At 41.7% G+C, this 12666-nt stretch overlaps 1 protein-coding gene across 7 annotated transcripts in view; it reads left to right on the top strand.

Moving 5' to 3' along the window:
• SOX5 (SRY-box transcription factor 5) overlaps nt 1–12666 on the top strand; it is a gene marked incomplete at both ends in the record, with an annotated part of 282959 nt that overhangs the window by 115440 nt on the left and 154853 nt on the right. For 6 of the 7 annotated variants that reach the window (XM_079543756.1, XM_079543754.1, XM_079543753.1 and 3 more), the window contains one exon: nt 10517–10603. The exons of the other annotated variant lie outside the window; for it this stretch is intronic. In XM_079543756.1, the coding sequence (XP_079399882.1) occupies nt 10517–10603 (87 nt within the window). The remainder of the gene's footprint in view (nt 1–10516; nt 10604–12666) is intronic. 7 annotated transcript variants of the gene reach the window in all.

Genomic DNA, 12666 nt, shown 5'->3' with positions numbered 1-12666 from the left:
TTATCTTGTGAAAACAAGTACTGAGGGTGAGCCCTTCTCTCTGTCCGACTTGCAAGTCCCTTACCTTCTCTGTCACTTCTCACAGTTTAACTAATGGTCATATCTTGATTCACCCCTCCCCACCTCCCCTCCACTGACATCATAAATTATCCAGATCTAAATGGACAACATTCATTAGCTGTGCACTTTACAGAAAGAGCTAGCTCAGGAGCTAAGCACTCGCCTATTTTTATTAAAAGTTAAAAAGCTCCTTGCTGTCATGGAAAGGGGAGGTTGGGGGAGGTACAATAGAGGACAGTGCCGCAGAGCTAATAAATAAAAATAATAACTATTACCATTGGTTGAGTGACCTGGGGAGAAGAGCACTACCGAGCCATTTGTTGTTCCCTTTCACTTGTCAACAGCAGTGGCTTAAAAGCCTTAGCCATTGTTCAGGGCCTAATAGCACCTGTTGGGAAGATAGGAAGACAGCTGTCAAAAAAAAAAGGTGGGGGGAGGAGGGTGGAAGCCAGTGATTAGTTCAGTAACGTGTGTGTTGATGCAGCTGCAGTAGGACATTTCATGACTTGGGTTCAGAGGTGAGGTCTCATCCCTCCCCATGTCTCCAGACTCTTCCTCTTTTAACAGTGGGGCTTATCCCAGAGCTCACTGGTAAGGCCTCAGAGCCCAAGTCAAACATTTACCAGGCTGCCAGCAAGAGGAACTGATCTGTGCATGCTGTTTTCTGAGAAAGCGAGAGAAAAAGAACAACACCAACAGAACCCCAAAATCAAGCCCCAAACCAAGCCGCAGTGGCAGAAGTTGTGGCTTTTTGACCAGATCACTTGTTGCAGTTTTCTTATTATCCCTCTCTTGTGTTGGCAAATAAGGCTCTTCTTTGTCAAAATAAAGGTGACATGTAAGAAAGACCTGGAGGTAATAAGCTTCAAGTACCAGCAGCTCCCTTTACGGTTGATAATCTAGGAGCCAACGTTCCGTACATTTTGATGTTGGGAAGTAAAGGCTATGGCATGAACTGAAGGATAGGCTATTTAGAAAATGGTTTTCTCAGCTTCATCACTTACAGTCCTCGCTTTTGTCATTTTGGTGGAAATTACAAGGACTTCAGACCTCATTTTTTTTTTTCGTATTTTAAGAAGCTACTTTGAAGCTTTCAGGTTTAAAAAAAAAAAAAAAACAAAACCTACAGTAGTAACTGTGTGTAAAGTGCGACGTTGCTACTGAATTTCAGTATTTGGATAGTTGAAAATCTTGGAACTTCTAGCCGAACACTGCAGTTCTCAATTTACATTTAATGATTATTTAGATGAACATTTTGGCTACTTTTTGTTTTAGGATCTGAGGCGTTTTTTTTTTTTTTTTTTTTTTTTTTTTGAGGAAGATTTTCATGTGCTTAACAAAATAGACAGATTGACACGAGATCATTTCTGTTAAGGGATAAACTGTGGACTTCCATAGAACATCTTTCATGACAATTATCAATACCCATAAAAAGTTAGTCTATAATGTTGTCTGTATGTCTATAATGATGTCAGTAAATGCTTTTTTTTTCTTTTTAAGGCCTTTTTGCTTATTAAGAATGTACTAAGATGATAAAAATTAGACTAAAACCACTGCCCTCTGATAATATTAACAAGATATTATGGCCCTTTAATCAGACAAAGACTGTATTAGTAACACAATACAAAAATGTATTTCAAAGGAATATGTGTTTCAGTGAAGTATCTCTTTCTAATTGAGACAGAAAAGTAAAACTGATGTGAAATTGAAAGGCATTTATTTCCAGATGTCTCTGTTCTTATGTTGTTACTCTTGAAGTAGCTTCTGGAAATATTAAAACATCTTTGGTTTCTGAACTTCAGTGAATCTCAGGCTTGGTATAGTGCCTCCTTCTGTCAACTGACAGGTTTTTTTGGTGGGTGGACCACTCTTGAAAAAATCAATTCCTTCTTTCATTTAGAGATGCTTGGAATTAAAGAGGTGTTAGAAAGTTTAAAAACATATCAAGGAAATAAATATTCCCTTTATTTTATTTTGCTGTTGCTTTTTTCCTAAGGATTTCTACTGGTGTAATTGGAACATCAATGAAAAGAAAAAGGTTACCCTTCAGCTGTTTGAAAGTCAATTGCTCTGATTTATTAATACTTTTTGAATTAGGAAAGTGGGAAAGTGCGGGGGACAAAATCATTATTATTTTTTTAAATTTGGTAACGTTAGATACTCGCTTCCTTCTTGTCTGTTAATTTAACTAGGGGTGAAGAGGATGGTGGCAGTGGGGAGCTGGGGTCAGTCTAGAGATTGTGTATACTGAAAAGGAGTTCCAGCAGAAGTTCTGCCAGTGAAATGCCACATTTGGCGGAATGTGTTCACCACCAGCTTTTTTGGCCAGCTCACTGGCCTGGATCTCCAGAGGCAGTCAGGAGCCTAATTCCTTTCTGGAATGAGATTTATACTCCTGAATGCCTTTAAGAATCTGAAGCACCAACAAATCTCAGTGACAAAAGGTATATTGTGCAGCACGTGGTATTCGTACCTTTCACAGTGCCTCAGTGTGCTCTTCTCTGGGGGATGCGGTTGCTCTGCTGCAGGGCTAGAAAGACAGAACTGAATGAATCCACCACTGGCCATATCCTGCCATTGTCTCTGCAAGAACAAGGACTTAGGTGGAGGGAAATGTAGGTAGCAGTGACTACAAACCATGCTGTTCCTGTGATTACGTGGAATGATTAAGTTCTCGTGGTTTCCTGAGTATCAAGGTGTACTCAGTAGCCTTGATAGCATCCATTGTCACTAAGATACGCAAGGCAATTGAGTCTGTACTCCAGAAGTTAGCATGCTTAAAATAATGGACTGAACAACCTGGGATTCCTTGTTATTCTGAGCTGATAGTGGAGATGCAAGCGCATTCTCTGTCTCAGCACTCTGCTAATGAAAGAGGTGTTTCTATCGAGTATGCAGTCCTCAGAAAGGCTTGGTGGAAATTTTACTGACATGCACATTGGCAGCCCAGAAGAGTGTGTGACAGGCAGAATTCTAGAAATACTCAAGTTTCTCATATTCTGAAAGCAAACTGCTGTGACGCTTTATACCAATAAAAAGGACGAAAGCTGAGAAAATCTGAACTATTGCTTATGTAACTCCAAAATAAATATACACTGCTGCTGGGAGACTGAAGGGCTGGCGGATGGTATTACCTGACAAGCTTGATTTCTTTGTATTGTATATGTCATGCCTAGAGTGTGACGCTGCTTCCAAAGTGAATGAGTGAGATGACCATTTGTTGAAATGAGGCGGTCTGAAAAGTACACAGTGAATAATACAACTGCCAGTACGTTCAGGTGATGGAAACTATAACAATTTCAGACAATAGCCTGACTGTTCCTGAATAAGATGCTGGTTTGGGATGCAAACAGAGCTTAAGAAGTCCTCGTGCCTTCTGCCTGTCCTGCTTAGCCATATATTCCTGCCTTGTGTTGTTGTTTGCTGGCCCCTCGCTTACATTCTAGGGCGTAATTAGTTCAGCAATTGGTAGTGTAGTGTATCTGAAGACTGCTCTAGCTCCTTTCCTTCTAACAAACATACTTGTGTTTTTAGGTAACTTTCTTGTAAAACTGGCAGTATGAATTGGTGAGCAGTCAGAAAAAAAAAAAATCAGTTTGCATTTTTGCAGATAAAATAAAATTATACTTTAATGGCATTTCTAGATTACTAATTCTAATTTTAAAATCTCAAATATTTTATTTATTGTGCTATGGAACCTTTTCTGGCTACATGCTTTTTTTTTTTTTTTTTTTTTTTTTTTTTTTTAGCACAAGAAGCAGTCTTTTGTGCCAGAAATCATAATAAAAATGTCTTATCATTCATATGGTGTAAATTTCACTTAGGTCAGCTGTGGACAGGGAAGTTGATTTTGTCCTCTGAGATAAAATGCTATGGAACTAACATGTGGCTGGGGTGAGACTGGCAATTCCAAGAGCAGTAATGCTGGTTATCCCTGCCAGCAAAGGGAGCTTTTAGTAGGCTTGGAAGCCACCCATGGACATATGTAGTCCAGCTGTTTTCTGCATGGTGGTTGTGATGGAGTGGTGTAGTAGGAATCATACCATGATATACTGGCCAGAGTACTGTAGCTTCACATTATCTCATCAAAACTTGAATATTTCATTCAGTTCTGTGAATTCATGCAGAGGACCAAAAAGAATCTTGCATACATAAAAAACCAACCCAACAGCATACTATTTCTTGTCCAGGCATGGAAGCCCCAGAGTCCTATTTTACCTACTGCCACATTTTACCTAGTGCTTATTACGACTGTTTGTTTGTTTGCTTTTTCTTTTCTTTCTTTTATTTTTATTTATTTATTTATTTATTGCAATCAGGCTGTTTTCCTGCTTGGCAACTAAATCATACATTTGAACAATTTACACGTATAGAGGTGTTTCCTACTGTATACTCCAAAAGTTTAAAATGCTTTTAGACCAGTAAAAAATTGCAGTGCTTGCTTCCTGGAAGGAAACAGAAAAAAAAATGTATGTTGTGTGGTTTTTGATTTCCAAATTTAAATTGATTCAGTGTTGTGCCTGCTCATGATTCATAATGTCTTGCCTAGCTGCAAGTAGTTTCCTAGAAGCATGATTCTGTTGATGGAGAACCATATGTGTATGCAGATGCTGTATGTCTATGTAACCTGCTGATATCAACTATTTCTTCATATTGATGTTTTGTTTTCTTCACTATAAAAATTGTTGTTTTGTATAGGTAAGACCTTCATACCAACAGGGGTATGTTTTGTGTCTATTTGTGCTTGCCTGTACTTTCGAAGGAGGAGTAGAAATCTGCCCTTCGTCTTGTCTCCTGCCTTGAACCAGAAAGAGTTTCATTGGTGTGCATAAATGCAGAACAGAATGCCAGAAGAATGGTGTGTCAGTAGGTGAGGGCTGTAGAAACCGTGGATGGAACTGTAGCCAACAGGTGTAACGTATTTATGACCGTGGCGGAAGAGAAGGGTGAATAATGGATGGAGGGTATTTGCTAGCTCTTTCATAACAGAAAGGAAGATGCTTGCCAGAAGCATAGGGTATATCAGCCAATGCTAAAGTTTATTCATGATCATTTGTGCCGACCAAATACTCCTGCCTCTAGTAATGACACATGTTGGCAGGAAATGTCTGGTGGTCTGGCTGGGTACTGAGCAACTCCTGGCTTCTCTCCACCCTGCTACAGTTCATGTCATCATGCGTGTCGAGGCCAAACATCTTTCTTTTACTTTTTTCTGAGGAGTCTTTCTCTTTCATCACAGGACAAGAACTGCTTGCAGTAATTACGGAGGAGAGAGCACTTGGGGCGTCTCCTTGGGAGAGCATCATGCAAGCAGGAGGTTGCAGGACTTGCATTGTTCCTCTAACTAGTAGTTGACTTACATCAGCCTCCCTCCCTTCTATAACAGTTATCACTTCTTTGTCATGCCAGAGCTTTGCTACCTTCTGTCTTCCTCCGATATAATTTTTCTAGAAGTGCCTCATGTGAACAGCAGCTGTCCTGCACCTTGTTATAGCATGATGGAATTGCATTCCTTTCTCTAGAAGCAGGCAGCCTTTAGATAGAGAGGTCGGAGTTTTCCTTTTAGTAAATAATCAGCAAGAGCGGAAGGAGGTAACAGGAAGAGATTTGGCAATGAAGATCATTCTAAGCTTTTGTAAGTAGATTTCCAAGACTGTGACCCTGAAGGATGGATTGAAAAGAGCCACTGGAGAGGCTGGGCCTGAAGGGAACATGGTGCTGTGCAACCAGTTTGGAAGGCAGGTTCATGTACACATGCACTTGTACCGCCACTTAACTTGAGAGTAGGACTAGGTTCTTCCCAAAGGGAAGCTGCAATGCCTGAAAAAACAAACAACAACAAAAAAAAACTTCTGGAAGTAGACTAAATTAAATTCAAGGACTCCCCGACAGTACTAAAAGTGGTGACTCTTACTAGGGCTTTGTGGTTCAGGCCACTTTCTGGAAACAAACTGGTCCCTTCTTAATGTGAAACCTTTTGTCTTTTAAGCAAATGAGTCAGTGAAGCCACGTGTAAAAGGTCAAATGCTGAAGGAGAGAGACAGCAGTATGCTTGTTAGAGTATAAAAAGTTAGGTTAAAAAGTTATGTGAATTTACTGAGATACATTGCTTTTCAGTACCATCAGAATTTCAACATATAAATAAATATATGTATGCTCAACATGTATAAATACACACGTGCCTGTGGATATGCAAACTGGAGCAGTCAATGTGGGACTACTACACTACTGAGAAGGGAGCTTGGTAACATTGCACTGGAGGTCTGTGTGAGAAGGACTGGCTGCTGGCATCAGCCTTCAGGTCTCATTGTTGTGGAGGAGGGAGTCAGTATGTTGAGCCCTTGGCAGGGGAGGAGGGAGAGCGCTGGGGTGTGGGGCGCCGAGAAGCAGCGTGCTGCTGCAACAATGGCTGGCACAGTTGGAGGGCTGTTCTCCAGTGGGTATTGCCATACGCACTGATGCAAAGAACCATATGCAAGCCACAGAGGCAAGGGTGAAACAAGGAAAGCAAAAGGCACTCTAAATATAGATAGAAAGGGCTAGTGACTGATAAATGTGCTATTAGAGAGCAGAAATCATTTTTTGTGGATTAATCTGTATCTCTATTAATTCAGTTGGTCTCCTCTGCTCCAATATTTACTTAGTAACTCCTGTTACTCTTTCCATTTCAGTCTTTTTCTTTGGTGCCCTACTCGTAATCCTCTTTTACTTACCACTTTACATAGCCTTTTTGGAACTAAAATATTTCCCAAACATTAATGAATGACTGTAACAAACAACCTGTGAACAACTCTTTTGTAGATGTATTATTCATACTGTGCTGTGGATAAACTGGCAGTTGTTTTACCGTGTGCCACAGTCCTACACTGCAACTGGGTAATGGAAGGTTTTAGCTCAAGTGGGGCTAAGAAGTGGGACTAATCCAGATTCCTCTCAAGGTTGGAATTAGAAGGCAGTGTGAATAGATCGTGATACTCAGAATGGCAGAGTGCACTGTCCATTGCTTTTTGGAAATGCAAATATAGACTGTAATACTACATAATGGTCCTGACGCATGTCCAAAATCTCTCCCAGTGTAACTCAGCTTTTGGATGTAGTGAAATCCTTCTGTTAAATCTCGGAGGAAAATGAGCACTGGAGAGGGGGCTAGGAAGGCTCCTGTGTGCAGACCACCTTTTCTGATTTCAAATTGCACATTGTATGTGCAAGCATTAAAGTTCTATTGACTTTCTAATGAATCTTGAGTACTTCACAAGCAAGATAACAGTGTTTCTTATTTTGTGAGTATCACCTTCCCAGGAAAGTCTAAAAAAAAGCTGAACAAAAGCTCAGCTTCTGTCTATGTAATTCATGGAAGCTCTACAGCTGTAACATTTTAAACAGCTACTTTTATTTAAGATGTTTAAATTTCAAATCTTTTTTTTTTTTAATGGGGTACATAAACGGCATAGTAAATGTTTGTTTCCAAGATATGATGCAGAATGTATTTCACAAGCAGTTACTGAAATGTGAGAGGTTGAGTGTGTGAATAGCATATTTTATTCAAGTACAGTATGTTAACACAGTATAAATGGAATTAAACAAGCTGTTATTTAATATAGCTCTTTAGATTTAATATAGCTCTTTAGCTCTGCTAAGCTATAGGGGTGGGGAAGCTATTGTCTTCAAGAATTAAAGTTCTATTTAAGTACGAGCAGGACAATCATTTGCTGATTCTATATCAAAATTCTATTTAAGTGCCTTTCAGTAAAAATTTCAGTTGGAGTCAAGAGAGGTTTGAAACTGAGTTAGTACATCAATTAAATACAATTACATGTTTTGTTTTTAAGGGGGGAAAAAACAGTCCATATAATATTATTTTAAATAGTTAACGTACAGTATTTCAACAGGGGAGACGCTTATTAGATCAGCGCAATCTCTTTCATGCCATCGGGATTGCTGCGGGGCTTATAATCGCGTTAAATTTTCATATTACTCATATTCTCACAGTAATGAGCAGATGCATTGTTACCATTGGGATTTTGCCATTCGGCCCTTCACATCTCCAATCACCATCTCCCCCCGCGGTCTTCCCCATCCGCGCGAAAGCCGCTCCCTGACGCGCGGCGTTCATCTCCCGCCGTCTCTGCCACTGAGGCAGAGGTAGGGACGCTCGGGACCGCCCCACCGACACAAGGTCGCGAAGCCGCTCACCGGCGGCAGCGCCCCTCGCAGCCCCGGAGCCGCGCTCTCGGCCCGGGCAGGGCCGGCCCAGCCTCCCCCCTTCGCCGGGGCGGGCCGGGGCGGGGCGGGCGGCGGCGGCTCGGCCGGGGCGGCGGGAGCGCTCGCAGCCGGCGCGGCTGTTGCTTTAACGCGGGGAGTTAGACGGAAGACTTCTGTTCCTTGACGAGCGCGCTACAGAGAGTATTTTGTCTAGCCGCAGGGGAAAAGCTTTGTCACGGACTTGGCTGACAATAGACTTAAAAGTAAGACGGGCTGCTTTTGGTGCCTACAGGCTCTGGAGCCTATTGTCAGCGCACAATGGATTTCTCTTGCCGCATTCCTGCTTTGCAAAGGTTTGTTAGCTTTTCATGACTGACAGTCCTCTACTGCAAATACCGCATTTGCTCCGGCCTGTTTACACGCTGCTCGAGAATTTGTGAAAAGCTCAGGATTTTAAAAAAAAAAAAAAAAAAAAAAAAAATCGGCACCGTTTATTTGACTGACTCAGAAATGTTTTGAAAAAAATGGGTGTTTACAGGCGACGCACAAACTTGGGCAATAGGCGTGCGAGCGCCTGCAGCGCGGCGCAGCCGCCCCAGCCCCGCACGGGAGTGAGAATCGCAGTGCAACTCCCGACAGTAATCCGCTCCGATTTCGTCGCACATCCAGAGCTTGCAGCCGTGGTTCGGAATCCTCGTGAATTTTTCCCTCCTAGAGGGGAGAATCCTTCCCCGCCGAGCGGGAAGCATCCCGTTGCATAGGGAACACGGGAGAGTGAGCGTTGCAGCGTGTCTAAAAACGTCGCGGGAGGGGAGTGGGGAGGGGGAAATACTGCTGCACGGGAGACGCTGGCGGTGCGGCTCCCTTTATGGGGTGGGAGCGGGGCTCCGTCGCTGCCCCGTGGGACGGCCGCTCGAGAGAGGCCTGCTGAGGGGAGCCGCCGTGCGGGGCCCCCGCTCGCATCTTCCCTCCCGCACCGCCGCTCGCGAAGTTGGGGCTTGAAGAAAGTAGGCAGAATTAGCCAAACGAGATAATGAAGGTTCCCCGTAATGGTTTTTACTGTGGGGAAAATTAACCAGTTGCTAATAATTGTATGGTCTCTAGGCCAGACGGTCCCTTTGATAAGTTAACATGTACTCCCTTTATGCTCCTGGTAGGGGGTAAACAAACGCCTGAACAAATACAAATACACATAAACACGAATGTGGAGAATAGCAGTATATGTCTTAGATCCAGATAATAAGTGTGGGTATTGTTATTTAGATGGCGCATACTGGGACACTTATCTTTTAGTACACTCCATTTTCTAACTGAATGCAGTGCTAATCGTAGGATTGAAAGCTATTGTAATTGTGTACCCATCTAAATGCTGACAAGAATATACAATTACATTGTTTGGAATTGAGTTTAATGTCCTCTGAATTTTATTAGCATTTATATTTACTTATGCATTAAAATTCTACACAAAAAAAGGTCAGAATACGAGAGTTACAGACATAAATAGCAGACCCGTCCATACCCTTGCTGCATTTTTGCTGAAAATACCGAAGGAATATATTTTAGTCTATTTTATTTTTAAAGGAAGTGATAGAATCTGAAATGAGCAAATAATGGGTTTCCATTCTAAGCGATGCCTTTTCTCCCTCTGGATTTTGCACTCTTTTAAGGCTTTTTTTTTTTTTTCATACTCAACTTTTTATTATTATTTATAATGTGCGTGCTACTGGAAAATCTTTCCACAGTATGCTTACCACCACACGATGTTTAAACACACATTATAAAGTGGATGTAATTGTAAACACTCAGAGGGATATAATTACATGTAGCAGATTTAGGAGCTAATTCTTTGCTTCTCTCTCTCCCTCTCCCCCTCTCTCTCTTTTTACTCTGCATTTTATCAACATAATTATTTTTTGACTACAGACTAACACTCAGAAATTGACAGGCATCCATTATAAGCAGCAACTTGTTCACCAAATTGAAAAACAATGAACTGCAGGTTTATATGTGCCCATTGTCATACGAAATTACTATGGCTTTGTTCCACGAGAGGAAAAAGCTAATGGTTTTGAAACAGCAGGTGACAAAACACATTTTTTTTTTCCTCCCCTCTTATCAGTTTGTTGATGAAGTCATTACGACTGGGGCCCAGAATAGGGTTGGCCTTATTTTTAGCAGATAGACTTTTAATGAGTTCTATTGTGGAGACAGTCATGTTGATTTGCTTACATTTTTTTTCCCCCCCTTCACTCAGAAACTCCCAGTATTGAAAAGCTACTATCAAAGGACTGGAAAGACAAGCTTCTTGCCATGGGATCAGGGAACTTTGGAGAAATAAAAGGTAATGCTCTTTCTGTGCTAAAACGAACTGAGAATGAATATACATTTAACATGGGCTTTTTGCAACTTTGTTTGTTTGTTCCTCTTCCCTTCCCTCATCTTGAAGCATAGTAATTCGAGGCTGAAATAAAGTGTATGCCCTGCGTCTGTATGTAAATACACGAATCGATGTTGTATTGCCCTAAATGAATGAACTTATATAAAGCCATTGTTGCACATATCATTCTCTGTTATAAGAAGATAGATGCTACAGCTGAACTGAAAAAAAAATGTAAATTCGCTTATCAAATGCAGGCTTATGTGTGGGATCAGAGCGTAGCAGCACTCGGCTTCTGAGTGTACTGAGGGTACTCAGAATTCCTTGTTCATGTTTGTACAGATTTTGGTGATGGAGATTTTTTTTTGACTTTTCTGGATGTACTGAAAAAAGAAAAAAAAAAAAAAAAACCCACCAAAGTTAGTGTTACAATATTTCTAGGTACTGAAATCAGCCAGCGCAGATTTGAAAAGACAGCGTACAACATCTGTGTGCTAAAGCATGTTCTTTTAATGCCATGCTCCAGAAGGAAAATGACAAAATTTGACCACTCTCCAGCAGCAGTAGCCTCTGCTTTGCCAAAATGTTTCCCCATTTTATATATGTGAGGTCATGTTGGGGAACCTGTCGTTGTTTGTTGTCATGTAATTTAATATTTTTATAGTTCTTCCTGAATGCCTGTTATGATTAACTGACTCAGAATACCTGCGTGTCAAAAATTTCAGTTTTCAGAGCAGGTGGTGTGGTTCTGAAAAGAAACAGTGGGTCTGATTCTTCTCCCATTCCTATTACTGTACATCTACAGCAGCAAAATCCAAGCCAGTGTTGTTTTGGGAATGTGGAAGTAGATTGAGATTAAAACGAAACCTTTCTTTTATGTTTTAAACGAGATTTCATTCCTCTCCATTATTTTTGGTTTGTTTGTTTACTAATGTCCCCAGTGCAGAGATCCTCATTCAAACAGGCTCCCAGACCTCGTGCTTGGCTGGTTTATGGACCGTCTGCACTAGAAATGGGCAGTATTCAGTGAAGACTGCCACATGACGTGCTCAGATAGGTTAACACATTGGTCAATGTGCAAAGATAGTGTTAATTTAATTATATGTGCCTTCCAGCTTGTCACAAATAAGCCATCAGCGTTAGTGTGCTCTAGCCCGCTGACTTACACAAGTAGGAAAGTATGCCATTTGCTTCCCCTAGCTTCTCCCTAGGAGGCTGTAATTCAGAAAATGTATATTCACTACATATGTAGGATAACTTTAGAATAGAATATAGTGCTTCGGCTCCGAACGGGCTGTGATATTATCGTTATAACAGAGGGCCAAACCCTGAGTCCTTCATTCCCACTGAGCACATTTTCTCCAGGCGCACAGAGGAGGGTAGCCACTGGGCGTACCTGGGATTTCTGTTGTTTGGAAGCACATTGTTTTAAAGTAACAACGTCGGCTGCCATGGACTGACGAATCTTCAAAATGTTTTAGGTCTGAAGTACAGAGGCAGCTTTCATAGCCACTTTTGGGTGTGTTTCGGTGGTTCTCACAGGATTTCTGGAGCCTCTTTTAACTCTTGTTGCGCTGGAGCTGGAGGAGTTCGTGCAGTGGTTCTGCTCTCCCCCTGCACTCAGTGAAGCTGAGCTGAGAAGTGCTGTGCACCGTGAAGTAGTCTGCTCTCCATCCCCCCCCCACCCTCCCCCCGGTCCCTGTGATCTCGTTCTCTTGGAGGGCAATCTTTTTTTCTCCCTTCCTCTCTCTCACAAGTTAAACTTGAAAGCAGCGGAGGCAGCTCTGTGCTAGCACGAAAGAAATTCAGCAGTCCTTTCAGTCTCGCCCGGGGGGAGGATGGGGAGCAACAGCACAGCCTCAAAGAAGAGTTTGCTTTGCTTTAATTTTTGTTTTTTAGCTTCATATTTTGAACACAAGTCGAGTTATTGTTCTGCAGCTCTGTTCAAAAGCCTCACATCTGACGCTTTTTAGTGCAACTGTGGTGCTGTGGTTGGGGGCATGGTTATTAGGTGTTTGGATCAGGTT

This window comes from Tetrao urogallus (assembly GCF_951394365.1).
Source record: "Tetrao urogallus genome assembly, chromosome: 1".
In the NCBI taxonomy this organism is placed as follows: domain Eukaryota; kingdom Metazoa; phylum Chordata; class Aves; order Galliformes; family Phasianidae; genus Tetrao; species Tetrao urogallus.
This window is presented reverse-complemented; position numbering and strand designations above follow the sequence as displayed.